This window comes from Ictalurus furcatus, chromosome 19 (assembly GCF_023375685.1).
Source record: "Ictalurus furcatus strain D&B chromosome 19, Billie_1.0, whole genome shotgun sequence".
In the NCBI taxonomy this organism is placed as follows: domain Eukaryota; kingdom Metazoa; phylum Chordata; class Actinopteri; order Siluriformes; family Ictaluridae; genus Ictalurus; species Ictalurus furcatus.
The window spans coordinates 4,149,802-4,164,469 of record NC_071273.1 but is presented as its reverse complement, the minus strand read 5'-3'; the positions used below and the strand labels follow the sequence as shown (position 1 = coordinate 4,164,469).

General features: G+C 37.7%; 1 protein-coding gene across 1 annotated transcript; it reads right to left on the bottom strand.

The window, feature by feature from the left end:
* Positions 1-32: 32 nt before the first annotated feature.
* Positions 33-7,724, bottom strand: LOC128623523 (cytochrome c oxidase assembly factor 6 homolog). The gene is made up of 3 exons (XM_053650619.1): positions 7,179-7,724; positions 5,576-5,771; positions 33-198 (listed from the first exon to the last, which is right to left on the bottom strand). Exons 2-3 carry the CDS (start codon positions 5,717-5,719, stop codon positions 103-105), a joined length of 240 nt encoding a protein of 79 aa, XP_053506594.1. The 5' UTR covers positions 5,720-5,771; positions 7,179-7,724; the 3' UTR covers positions 33-102.
* Positions 7,725-14,668: the final 6,944 nt, after the last annotated feature.

Below are 14,668 nucleotides of genomic sequence, written 5' to 3'. Positions count from 1 at the left end.
ATAAATCACACTAGTCAGAAATGACCATGGAAGACAATCTAGGATCCTTTATTGACTCCAGTGTTGGCTTTGTGCAGTTCAAATATAGATCTTTTCAATGATCTATAATTTTGGCGCTTCCTTAGCTGGTTCAAATCCATCCTTCTCAATTTTCTCCTTGTACTTCAGGAAGTCCCTTCGTTTGTTGAAGTACTTCACCTGTCAATAGAAAATAATGCACATCACTGTACATAAGCACTTCGCAACAGGATATTAATGAAAATAAATACATTTTATATATATGTGTATATGTATATATATATATATATATATATATATATATATATATATATATATATATATATATATATACACACATACATACATACACACACACATCTATATATATATATATATATATATATATATATATATATATATATATATATATATATATATATATATGTGTGTGTGTGTGTGTATATATATATATATATATATATATATATATATATATATATATATATATATAAATAAAATCAGTGCCCTCCACTAATATGGCACCCTTGGTAAATAGAAGCAAAGAAGGCTGTGAAGAATTGTTTGTATTGTTTAACCTTTTGACATTTATTCAAAGAATTTTCAAAGAAAATATGCTGCTGTCAAGGATATCAAACAATTGCAAACACAACACAGGTTTATAAAATAAAATCTTTGTTAAATATAGGTGTGCAACAATTATTGGCAGTCCTATGAATTCATATGAGAAAAATAGATCTGAAGTATATTCCCATTGATATTTATTTAACTTTTTTTTAGTACTCCTGGGTGAATAGGAACAGGAAATTGTTCAACCATGACTTCCTGTTTCACAAAGGTATAAATATGAGGTAACACAGAGGCCAAATTCCATTAGTCATTCATAACAATGGGTAAGAGCAAGGAATATAGCTGTGATGTGCAGCAAAAGGTTGTTGAGCTTCACAAAATGGGGCGTGTCTATAAGAAAATAGCAGAAGCATTTAAAATGTCCATTTGCACCATCAGGACAATAATTATGAAGTTCCAGTCAACTGGAAATGTTATGAATCAACCTGGAAATGGACGTGTGTCTATATCGTCTCAACGCACTGTGAAGATGGTCTGAGTGGCAAATGAATCTCCAAGGATCACAGCTGGAGAATTGCAGAAGTTAGTTGTGTCTTGGAGTCAGAAAAACTACAATCTGAAGTCACCTACATCACCACAAGTTGTTTGGAAGGGTTTCAAGAAAAAAGCCTCTACTCTCATCCAAAAACAAACTCAAACATCTTCAGTTTGCCAGACACTACTGGAACTTCAAATGGGATCGGGTTCTATGATCAGATGAAATCAAAATAGAGCTTTTTGGCAATAAACACCAGAGGTGGTTTTGGTGCACACAGAGAGGTAGCCATATGGAAAAGTACCTCATGCCCACGATTAAATATGGAGGTGGAAAGAAAATGTTTTGGGGCTGTTTTTCTGCCAGAGGACCTGGACATTTTGTTAGGATACATGGCATCATGGACTCTATCAAATATCAACAGATATTAAATGAAAACCTGACTGCCTCTGCCAGAAAGATTAAAATGGGCCGTGGTTGGATCTTCCAGCAGGAAGATTATTCCAGCAGAATGGTCCAAAACATACATCAGTCCACTACTGTTCACTCTGCTGACTCGCGACTATGCAGCAATGCACAGCTCGAATCACATCAGCAAGTTCGCCGATGACATGACCGTGGTGAGTCTCATCAGCAAGAATGAAGAGTCAGCATACAGAGAGGAGGTGCAGAAGCTAATGGACTGGTGCAGAGCCAACATCCTGTCTCTGAATGTGGACAAAACAAAAGAGATGGTTGTTGACTTCAGGAGAGAACGGAGCGTCCACTTTCCACTGAACATCAATGGCTCCGCCGTAGAGATCGCCAAGAATTCCTTGGTGTTCACCTTGAGGACAGCTGAGAAGATTGGGGTCTCTCTTCCCTCCATCAAGGAAATTTACACAACACGCTGCATCCACAAAGCCACCAGCATTGTGAATGACCCCACACATCCCTCACACAACCTCTTCACTCTCCTGCTGTCTGGAAAAAGATACCGAAGCATTCGGGCCCTCATGGCCAGACTGTGTGACAGCTTCTTCTCCCAAGCCATCAGACTCCTTAATACTCCGAGATTGGACTCACACACACAAACACTCACACTCTCAACTGAACACGATCCCACTCCCGTTGCAATATTTGTACACTTCAGTATTGACTGCATTTTTCTGCTGCTACTGTACTTATAAAAAAAAGATCGTATTTAATTTCTTGTCACTATTATACACTTTACCTGGCTGCTACTACCTGTTATATCAGACACTTCCACACTAAAACTGTGTACTGGTCAGTGCTACGTTGTCACTTACTGTGCCACTTACGGTTTTAGTAGTTACTGTACTTTCTTGTGTTGTTTGCACACGTTTGCACGTACACTTTATTTAAAAATGTGTAGATCTTATTTAGTTCAGTGTCATCTTGTGGTTTTATGTAGCACCAAGGTCCTTGATGAACATTGTTTCGTTTCACTGTGTACTGTACGAGCTGTATATGGTTGCAATGACAATAAAGCCACTTGACTTGACATCAAAATCAACACAAAAATGGTTTACTGACTACAAAATCAAGGTCCTGCCATGGCCATCCCAGTCCCCTGACTGAAAATCATAGAAAACCTGTGGGGTGAACTGAAGAGGAGAGTCCACCAGCGTGGACCTCGAAATGTGAAGGATCTGGAGAGACTGGTCTCAGATCCCTTGCCATGTATTCTCCAAACTCATCAGGCATTATAGGAGAAGACTTAGAGGTCTTATCTTGGCAACGTGAGGTAGCACAAAGTATTGACTAAAAGGGTGCCAATAATTGTTGCACACCTATATTTAACAAAGTTTTATATATATATATATATATACATATATATATATATATATATATATATATATATATATATATACATATACATATACGTATATATATATATATATATATATATATATATATATATATATATATATATATATATATATATGTACATACGTGTGTTTGATATCCATGAGAGCAGAGTATTCTTGTGAACTGCTTTTAACAAAAGATCAAAAGGTTAAACAATAATAAAAAAAAAATTTCACAGCCTTCTTTGCTCATATTTACCACTGGTGCCAATATTAGTGGAGGCCACTGTATATATCTTAATGTATGTATAAATAACTAATGTAATGTACCAACTGAAAATACCATACTGGTAAAGAACAGTCAGCATTTACACTCAAACATATTTGTTGTTGCTTTTTTTTGAGGAAAAAAAAAAAACACAGCTGTCCATAATTTTCATCTAGCTCTGATACCTGCATCTGAGTGGAGAAGTGCTCTTCTATCCTTTGCTCATTCTGGCAATGCAGTTTGTTTAAAAAGGAGAGACTGGCTAACCATACCAATCTACTCTCTGTGTTCACTAAGGTCTTACAGTCTAAATATACATGTTAGCTGCCTGGGTGCATGTAATCACCACGCTCACTCATGATGGCTAGTTATTATATAACTATAACGAGCTTCAGCTTACATCAAAATGAACAACATACCCGAAAAACTCTAAAGACGTCCCCACTGAGGGTCTGTTACACCAGCAGAACAGGACATGGCTTTGTTACAGATCTGTCAAGAGCTTCAGGTGTGTATTGTAGAGTACATGTGTGTTGATGACTCGACTGTCATGTTCAAAACTGTCAATCATCTCATCAACCATGCACTTTTATTTATTACCTATAAATATATAACTCTTATAGAACACATTTATGATAAGGAAAAAAACTTGGCGAGATATCGTGTTCAAGTGAATGTGTAACAACGACAGAACACTGTTCCCGATAATAATTTGTGGAGATGTGAACTGAAAATAGTAATCTGCCTGGGTGCCATTCAACCTGGGAATGGGCGGTGTTAAAAACTGTATGGCAGTCAGCCACTAGAGGGCCTCAGAGACAATTTGGATTCACTTTTAAATCCACATAGACACTCACCATCCACTTTAATAGGAACACCTGCTCATTTATGCAGTTATCCGGATCGGCCAATCATGTGGCTCTGCACAATTCATAAAATCATACAGATACAGGTCAAGAGCTTCAGTTAATGTTCACATCAAACATCATAATGAAGAAAAAATTTGATCTCTGTGATTTTAATTGTGGCATGGTTGTTGGTGCCAGACGGGCTGGTTTGAGTATTTCAGAAACTGCCGATCTCCTGGGAATTTCACACACAACAGTCTCTAGAGTTTACACAGAATGGTGCAAAAAACAAAAAATACATCCTGTGAGTGGAGGGTCTGCATGCTGATACACCTTGTTGACGAGAGAGATCAGAGGAGAATGACCAGACTGGTCTGATCTGACAGGAGATCTATAGTAACTCAAATAAACACTCTTTAGAACTGTGGTGAGTAGAAAAACATCTGAGAATGCACATCAAACATCAGACTTTGAGGTGGATGGGCTACAACAGCAGAAGACCACATCAGGCTCCACTCCTGTCAGCCAAGAACAAGAATCTGAAGCTATTATGAGCACATTACGCTAACTGAAATGTTAACATTAACTGCATGATTTTATGCATTGTGCTGAGCCACATGATTGGCCGCCTAGATAACTGCATAAATGAGCAGATATACAGGTGTTCCTAATAAAGTGGACAGCGAGTGTATGCAGTCATTTACATGCACGTGTCAACACAACCTTGTTGCACCATGTAATAATCACTAGAGTACTGTTAAAATCTCAGAGCTGAATATTCGTTTATAGCAGCAGCTTTGACAGTAGTTCTGCAAGGTTTAGATTAACGCACTTGTTTTAATAAGTCATTGTTTCTATAGTAACAGATTCACAGGAACTTGTATAATAAATGGGCTTTAAAATGTTGCTGTTTAATATTGAAATGGTGAAGTATTGTTTATTTAACATTTATGGAAGGCGTCTCCAGTGTCAGTAGTCAGGTATAAGACCTTCAGAGACTTCAAGAGAGAAGAATTTTGCCCTTTCTGGGTTCTCTGTAACATGACAAGCTGAGACGTTGTCATCAAGAGAAAGAAAAGTAAACAAACTGTTTTTTACAGCTGTTATAAGATAAGTGATAACAGGAACTATTTTGCAAAATTTAAATTAAATTAAAACTATAAATCACTGGCCGTTGTTGTTTATTTTCCTATAATACCAAAGTATATAGCTGAATAGCATACAGATCTTGTGTTAGTAACAAATGTCCTAGTTCATAGTGATGGATATTTCAATGGATTTTTCTGAATCGATTCGAATGAACTGCCCACTAGATAAACTGAACTTTTGAGGTTTTGATCCGTTTACCACACACAGAGAGAGAGCGAGAGAGAGCGAGAGAGAGAGCATCCAGACATACCTATAGTACCTCACATTTAATGGTTTTATATGGTCACTCTGTTTCTTTGGATAAGACGTAACACACTAGAGAGACAGAAACCCATCACAGACTAAACTACTGGATCAAATGTACATTAAAACTTACCCACTGAGCAGGACAATTGGCCTCAAATTCTTTGCGATAGTTCTCGCAGGTGGTTGCGTTGTCTTGGTTGAGGTCCAGGCACTTCCACAGCTCATCTCTCGCTCCCCAGCAGGCTTGCCTCTGCTTAGAGTTTGGAGCGCTCATAGCTCCCCGGTGAATCCTGTATGAACTTGTATACGCTGTGAGAATGAGGCTCCTGTGTGGAATAAATCACAACTCATTAGCTGTATTTATAAAACTATCATTATAAAACTAATTTTAAGGTACACATAGAGCAAAGTTCCATCCATCCATCCATCTTCTATACCGCTTTATCCTTTTCAGGGTCACGGGGAACCTGGAGCCTATCCCAGGGAGCATCGGGCACAAGGCGGGGTACACCCTGGACAGGGTGCCAGTCCATCGCAGGGCACACTCACATACACACTCACACACCCATTCATACACTACGGACACTTTAGACACGCCGATCAGCCTACCATGCATGTCTTTGGACTGGGGGAGGAAACCAGAGTACCCGGAGGAAGCCCCCACAGCACGGGGAGAACATGCAAACTCCGCACACACACAGAGAGCAGCGGCAGGAATCGAACCCCCGACCCTGGAGGTGCGAGGTGAACATGCTAACCACTAAGCCACTGTGCGCCCAAGTGCAAAGTTATACTTTTAAATTTAATCTACTGTTTTGTTGAGCAGCCAAGACAGGTAAAGTTTAGTCACACGTTAAACTGATTATCTGGAGCAGCATGTTAAATCAGGAGTGTATCTGAAGGCAGATCTCCAGGAACAGGGTCGGTGATCACTTTTATTTATCTTTTGATAAATTAATACAAGTACATTTTTCTTCATATATTTTTAATCATTTTTCTTAATGGATTGGTCAATTAAGTTTTGATTTGTCCATTTATCATTAAAAAAATTTAAATGTAACCAGAAGTTACCTAAGGTTATTACCTAATGTTAGCCATTCCGTTAAGCCAGTGTTGGGTGCCAATGATGGTACGATGTAATATTGTCCACTGGGCCAACATTGGGCCAACATTGGGCCAACATTGGGCCAACATTGGGCCAACATTGGGCCAACATTGGGCCAACATTGGGCCAACATTGGGCCAACATTGGGCCAACATTGGGCCAACATTGGGCCAACATAGTCAGCCAACTATACATCGACTATACACAGGCAGGCTTATAAGGAAAAGTGCACCTTTGCCAACGTTGGCCCAATCTTGGGTAATATTGTCCACTGGGTCAATCTTAGGCCATCAGGGCTGACTAATATTTAGCCATTTTTAAATCCACCTAGCCAACACTGGCCCAACAGTGTATAGGGAGGCCAACATATCCACACAAAACAGACACTGGACTCTATGTTCAAAGGTGAGAGCTTATCTTCATCCTTCATTATGTAATTACTTACTGGTTGAACATCTTCTGTTAAAACGTTTCCTGTCTATGCAATCTGGTCATGTTGTACTTAATGTAGTCTCAATAACACTTTCTAAATCTGAACTGAGAGTGTAACTTTTAAGCCCCCATAGTGTTAATAAAAGCTAACAGGAAGAACAGAATCCTGTCTGAATAACAGTTTTAGTAAACTTACCAATGAGAATCACATAGCAGGACGACAGCAAAATAGTTTCTGCTATAATTTAATATGTTTAATATGATCCACAGCTCGTGGTAACGTTGCAACTTATCATATAGAACCAAGGACACGGCTACTACCACAACCACATTCCTGCTACATCCGGCGCCGAGTGATGACGATGGAGGTAACGACTAACTGTAAATGTGATACATGGCCACTAGATGGCGGTGGCGTTACTTACCTCGCTGTGCTGAAAGTGTTTGTATTGACCGAGGGCTTCCTATATTTTAATGAAAAATGTTAAAATACTTCTCTTTCTCAGGGAAGAACTGTAGAGAAAATTGTTCAGTCTAAACAGCTTCTTACAACAATTACATTAACTGTTAAACGCCTTTCTTCCAGAAATGTATATAGGTGTATATATGTTAGAATTAGGCTAATAAATAAGTTATGTCAAAAAAAACAACAACAAAAAAAACAAAAACAAAACAAAACATGAATAATAATAATAAAATATTACAAAAAAGAGCAAAAGTTTGACATGGCATATTTAATATCAACAAACAAACAAACAACAACAACAACAACAAAACCTTGCAATTAGTACTGTTTTAAATGTAAAAAATTTAAAACAATTTAAATCATTGTCATTGACAAAACTATATGTATATATATATATATATATATATATATATATATATATATATATATATATATATATATATAGATAGATAGATAGATAGATAGATAGATAGATATATTAAATTACAAAAACATATAACATATATATAACACTATAGAAACATTTCCAATAAAGCTATTCAGAATGTATCTCACTTTTTTAGTGACTTTGTCTGAACTACAGTACTTTCTGGAAGAACATATAGTGGATACCATTAAGAACCAATAATGGTAATGGTAATGATTTTAATGGTTAGTTTATGGTTTGTTATGGTATTCTGTGACGGTTTCTATTGTATTTTTCAGCAGGGATGATGAGTTTCCTTGGGTAGCTTGAGTGTAGGGAATACAGCAGCCCAAAAAGTCACACTGCTGCCTCAAGCCATGACTTCACAATAGTCAGTACAACCAGATCCTCAAGGCCTATGGATATGTCCAGTGAGTTGAAAGCAATGGACAACTGAAGCGCCATCTCCCACTATTACATCTGTGATCACCACTACACCCTTTAGTGTTTGGTCAAGCTCCTCCTCCTAAATATTTTCAACATAAAGACATAAATCTGCCTGATTCGCTTTGACATCAAAAGGCAAAACACTCCATAGGATGAAGTTCTCTTTTATTGATGAAAGTCCACTAGTGGCCATCTAATAGTTTTTCTATTAAAAAACAAAACAAAAAAACAAACAAACAAAAAAAACATATCTGTGCTTCAAGGAATAGTGCAGGCCTTAATCTTAAGTGCAACCTCCAATCTGTTTGGTGGACATTTTGGGAGAAACTTTATGTCAGGACTATCTAGTTTGATCTTAGTCATTTAATTTAGGTACAATAAGGAGGCATGGTGGCTTAGTGGTTAGCATGTTTACCTCGCACCTCCAGGGTTGGGGGTTCAATCCCTGCCTCTGCCCTGCGTGCCTGGAGCTTGCATGTTCTCGTCATGCTTTGGGGGTTTCCTCCAGGTACCCAGGTGTCCTACCCATCCAAAGACATGCATTGTAGGCTGAGAGTGTGTGAGATCGTGCCCTGTGATGAGTTGGCTGGTTGTGGACATTTTGGGAGAAACTTTAAAAAGAACCTTGTGCTTCGAGTCCCGTGGGATAGGTTCCAGGCGCCCTGTTACCCTGTGTATGATAAGCGGTACAGAAAATTGATGAATAGATAAATTAGAAGATTCTCCATCTGGTTTGCTCCTGCTCCATTTGCCTTCATTCACTCACTCTCTGCTGCTGTTGATGGATCTACATGGATACCCTAAAGACATGCACTTTCCAAAAACAGCTTAAGCTCTGTTAAGTCTCAGACTGCAGGCAAATCCATGCCCAGATAATGTCCATAATGCGAGATTCATATGACACAAGCTTCCAGGCTTTGGTAGCCATGGCAGTAGGACATGGAACATCATTAGGTCATCAAGTTACAGTGTTATAATTAACTATAGGATATGCAGTAGACAAGCAGAACTGGCAGGTGATGTAACCCAATGTGACAGGCATCAGTTTGTGTCACACTGAATGAAGCTGGAGAGTTTGAAGTCGAGCTGATATTACTGCTTGTCAGTACTACTGACAATGACCTGCTTGAATGTCATTCAAATACCACACAAATTTCATACATAAATTGTACAGGGTTGAAGGCTCAATCCCCTCTGGAGGTTATGGAGTCATCTGCTGGATTCAGTCAGTTGAACAGTATCACTGTGCATATTTCATTTGCTTAAATTCAATTCAAATTTAACAGAGATAAAATGCTGGAGTGTAAGTGGACTAGCGTAATCGGTGCATAGATGTGGTGTGAGAACATGATCAATAATACCCTGTTTACTACACTTTTAATTTAGATGCTCTCTAGTGTAAATCTTGAACATCCCTACAGGTGACCTGTTTTCATCTGTCTTTTCTTCTGCTCATTTACCATCTAGTGGCATGTGGCATTTATTTCATGTGCCTCTTACAAGTTCCTACTCAGTGGGGCAACAGAACTGTTTATTGATGGATGATTGTGCAGGACTCTTGCACCCTGTACTTAAATATGTACACTAATTCATTATTTATTTCTACTAAGCTCATTACTCGTAATTTCCAACCTCAGACTAGGAAAAAACAAACTTGGAATTCCTACTCCCAGGAACCCAGGACAGTCTCCTCAACCCCTGAGTTCAGCAAGCGATGTCGTGGCTGCTCACAGCATAAACAGTAAACAAAGCATCACTTCTTACCTTTAAATACATTCTAATGTGTATACAAGTTGCTTTAGATCAATCAACATTCAGACTCATTCACTTGTTAAATCTATAACACTGACTACAGCTTACAGTTCTGAGGAGGAAAATATAAATTACTCAAAACACGTACCTGGATAGCTTGTTGCTAGCGAAAGACGAACATAGAGATGTCCGTGTACCCAACATTTTGTAGCTCAAACACACAGAGGTCGAAAGTGACGTAATTCTGGGGACATAGTTCCCATTTCCAAGGCAGCATTACTTCATTATATTGTTGTTTTTTGGTATTTTTCCTCAACTGATGCCAACATAGAATCCACCATAAAACCTCCACATCCACATTTACACCATATGCATGATGGGAATTTGTGTGCTCCCATTCTCAGGGCTATTTCAGGAAAGACAGAACAATGAAACCCTGCAGACTGAGATCTCGAGCAAAGCTCCAGCGTGGTGCAGTATTCAGAGTGTATGTACACAATGGCCTTTATATAGATGTAAAAGAATCCCTATCAAATGCACTCAAACAAAAATGCTTTCTTGAAAGAGAAGTAAGGAGCCTGCATAAATTAGAGCTAATCTCAGTTCAATTATGTAAATTTATGCAAAAGGATAACAGGAAAGAGCATGTTTGTGTGCGCTATGGCTAAAAGACAGGACAGAGGAGACAGTTTCAGTTGCCTGAATTGTTACCTTCTTCACTGTGTGATGTGGCTTGATGAAGTGAATTGATTTGGACTAGGCACCAAACTACAGTGTAGTCGTCATGCACATTAACCCATTCATTCATTTTTATTAACTGGTTTATAATGCTCATGTGTGTGGTGGATACATAGACTATCCCAGGAATAGCCCTCCCATGTACACACACACACACATTGGACACTCCTAGTGGCAATTTAGTGTAGCTAATCCACCTACTAAGATGTTTTTTGGAGGTGGGAGGAAACAGGAGTGCCCAGAGGAAACCCATGGAGACCCGGGTAAAACATGCAAAACTCTCCACAGACACTAACCTGAGCTCAGGATAGAGCCTGGGACCCTGGAGCTGTGAGATGGTGAGGCAACCTGCTGCACCGCCATGCTTTTCAGGAGGTAGAATCTATAAGCATTGTGCTAGCTATGGTACTGGGTAGCAGCTGACTAATTAAGCAAACTATTTTACCCCACACAATGTTTAAAAGATTATACTTTATGTAAATCAGAGGGCTAAGCCAAGCTGCATAATGGAACTTTAATAAGTAGTGGCATAAAGGCAGGGGTGAGGATGATTCCAGGGGCCCAAAGGGACTGTAGGGAGACAAAATTTTCTAGGAAAATGGAAAATCAGTTGCAAATGGTGGATAACACATTTTGCACTTAAGTTTGAGTACAGCACAAAAGCTGCGTGTTAACTTCTTTCTCCGATACCACTCACAGAACCAGAATTTGGACCCTGCTCTGGCTGATTTCCTCTCATCTGTTACCAGGAAGAAGTCACACCGACACCATTGTCCAGTGAAAGCTTCTTAGTTTAATGATGCAGAAAACATAGTATATATACACACACTGAAATATTGATGAAGAATGATAAATGCCAATTGGAACAGGTCACAGATAAAATCAAAACACCTATTATGTATGTTCAAGTGATATAAGAACTACAAGACGTCTAGTCTACCAGATAATAAGAGAAGAAGAAGAACCGAGAGAGAGAGAGAGAGAGAGAGAGAGAGAGAGAGAGAGAGAGAGAGAGAGAGAGGATGAAAAAGTGGGGTGATTAGGAATGCTCAAAACAACACATACCAAGAACACAAAACGATTTGGTTCCAGTACATCGTGACACAAACTAGAGACCTACAGAACTGAGACTGAGAGATCATGCCTGAAACTCAGCATTTAACCCCTTTTTGGTATGTGTGGAATGTGGAGTGTGCTTTTTTTAAAAATGATTATTTCTGTGCATTGTCATTTAATATCTTATAGTATGTAAGCTATACGTCATCATTTTCTTTTGATTATTTAATATTATTATTAAGTATTTTCTGTTCTTATTTGGGAAGACAAGAACGATGTTTAATTTGTTTGATGTTTTTCTTTCATGTCAGTAATAACTGTAACGACCATTTTTTGACCTAGTCTCTGTCCTGATACTCAGATCTACAAAAAAGTCAGTTAATCTCCAGTAAATATTTCTACTACAGTTGTAGTTGGAGGTAATTATCATCATCTGACATGAACTACACAGCAGATGCTACATGTACTTGTGTTATTTAAATAGAATACAGTTAAATATTGGTTCAACTGATACATTTTTTTTAAAAATCATTTATCTTGTTAGCATTGAGCCACACTATCCACTGACACACACTAAGATTTTTGTGGTAAAATTCTGCTTTATTTACGCTGCCTGTTGGATATTTTCCTGCTGGCAGCGCTGTACATTTTGTGGTGGGCGTTAGTGAGGAAGAGACTTGACCAGGAAGCATGGTTAAAACAACACACTTACTCTTTTATTGGCAACTTGCATTTCCAGCACAGTAAAAGGCCTGTTGGTTAGCCACAGATGTATATATGACAAAAAAAAAAGATTTTGAACACAATCCACCATAAAACAACACGTGTCACTGACAAACAGCTCATTCTTAGGCTAACAAATAACACTTAATTAATCGAACAGAACGATGACATTAAACATTACAGTAATATAATACCATGGAGGGTTAAGTGAATTAGTGCAGCCACACTACGATATTAATGCTTCTCATTTCTTTAATTGTGCCTCATCATTTCCTTTCCTTGCCTCTCTTCCTCACTTCTTATCTCCTCTCTTCGAGGAAGCAAGAAAAGTATTTAAGGATAAAACGAGGGGAGGAGGAATAGAGAACACATGCATTTGCCCAATGAGACATCCTCAGTCACTGAAGTGTCACTTAACTTATTGTCATGTTTCCCAGCTGTATTAACTGTATAACAGATCTGCTTATTCAGAACTTATTACACACTGAATTAACCTTAATTAAAATATTATTGCAATATTATTGCATTAAAACTTCTTGTTTTAGCCTAAACAAGAAACTCATCACCCGAGTCGGTTTTAGAGCATATTAATAAGTCATATTAATTGACTTTTGTCCAAGGATTTTATTTGTACCCACTGTTTATTGAATTAACATGATTCATTAATTTTATGGTTCTGTTTATTGGATAATAATATAATAAATAATTATGTGCCAAAATAAATGTGATGCATAGGAAGCACCTGTGTATCCTCGATTTAGAAACCACCTCTTCACCTCTCTCCTTAAGTCCGCCCAATACAAAGAATTTAAGAATTGATACTTCCTTGGAGATCAATCAATTTGCAGGGCTAAAAGATTATCAATTAAAGTTTTGGGATGTACTCTATACTCCATTTAAAATCATGGGTTTAACAAACTATGAGGACACCAAGGAATTGCATTCCTTGACTACCCAGTTAGCAGAGATGCCTGTTGCTCAGCTGAGGACGACATTGTAGGTTTATAGACAGAGGTGACTTATGTTTAGCTCTCATGGGACATCATAAGCCAGTCTGCGAAACTTGAGTGAATGTATATTAGGGGTTTTATGGTAGCCGCCTGGATGGAGCTTGTCTGTTTAAACAGTATGTAACATCTTTGTCCTAGTATGGAATATTTGTTTTATATAAGTGTGTTCAATGATTTTTATGTAAATATATGATATAAAACAGAGGGGCACAGTGGAGCAGCAGGTATAAGCTCCGGATCCACAAGACCCTGCCTAGCATAAAGCAATACACAATATGAAGATAATATACAAAACAACGAACATCTCAGTTCTGTTATTCACAATTACTAGAAAATATTGACTCTTTGTTAATGGTAAGATGTCGACTTGATTGTTCTTTAATTTGAAATCAGTTTACTGTGGCAATGTTGGAAGAATAAAAATAAAGAAAATATTATGTAAGAATCAGTGATAGGTCTTCGATTTGAGGCTAATAAAAAAGCTATGTTTCAATAAGTAGACAAAATAAATGGTATATTCATGCCCTGATCCATACTGTCTGCTCCTACAACATGAAGTCAGAAAATGCACTTCTGGTTGAGAATACTGAGTATACTTTTTATTCCAAAACATATAAATGTGAGAGTTTATGAGGGCAGTTTGTGGTTTGTAAAATTTAAACCTCATTATTAATGTTCTTTTTTTTTTTTTAAATTTAGACTAGAAATCAGCTTGCTAGTTTAGACGTTAGACTACAATCTCCTTAGTTGGCTATACACACTTATTGTTAGTTAAATATTAAGTTGTATTGTGTAACATTACTCAATAATAACATACAATGAGAATAATTAGTAAGGAAAATCACATGACAGGGTGGTTTGATATAACCTGACGCGAAGCATCAGGTTATATCAGGTGGTATGGGAGTGCCATACCACCTCGATGTGGATTTTTTTTCTCCATAAAATCTAGGAGTCTGGAGTGTGTTTTTCTGTGTTATTCTTATACCAATTTGTTTTTGATTTATGAATTAAAAATTATATTTATTGTATTTATTAATTTATGCATGTTGCACATTTTAACGGTTTAAAGTTGGATTCAACATTGT

Coding starts and splice junctions, on each gene's coding strand:
- LOC128623523 (XM_053650619.1), bottom strand. CDS start 5,719: ATGAGCGCTCCAAACTCTAAGCAGAGGCAAGCCTGCTGGGGAGCGAGA. Junction 199..5,575: donor CCAATTGTCCTGCTCAGTGG/GTAAGTTTTAAT, acceptor TTCTATTGACAG/GTGAAGTACTTCAACAAACG.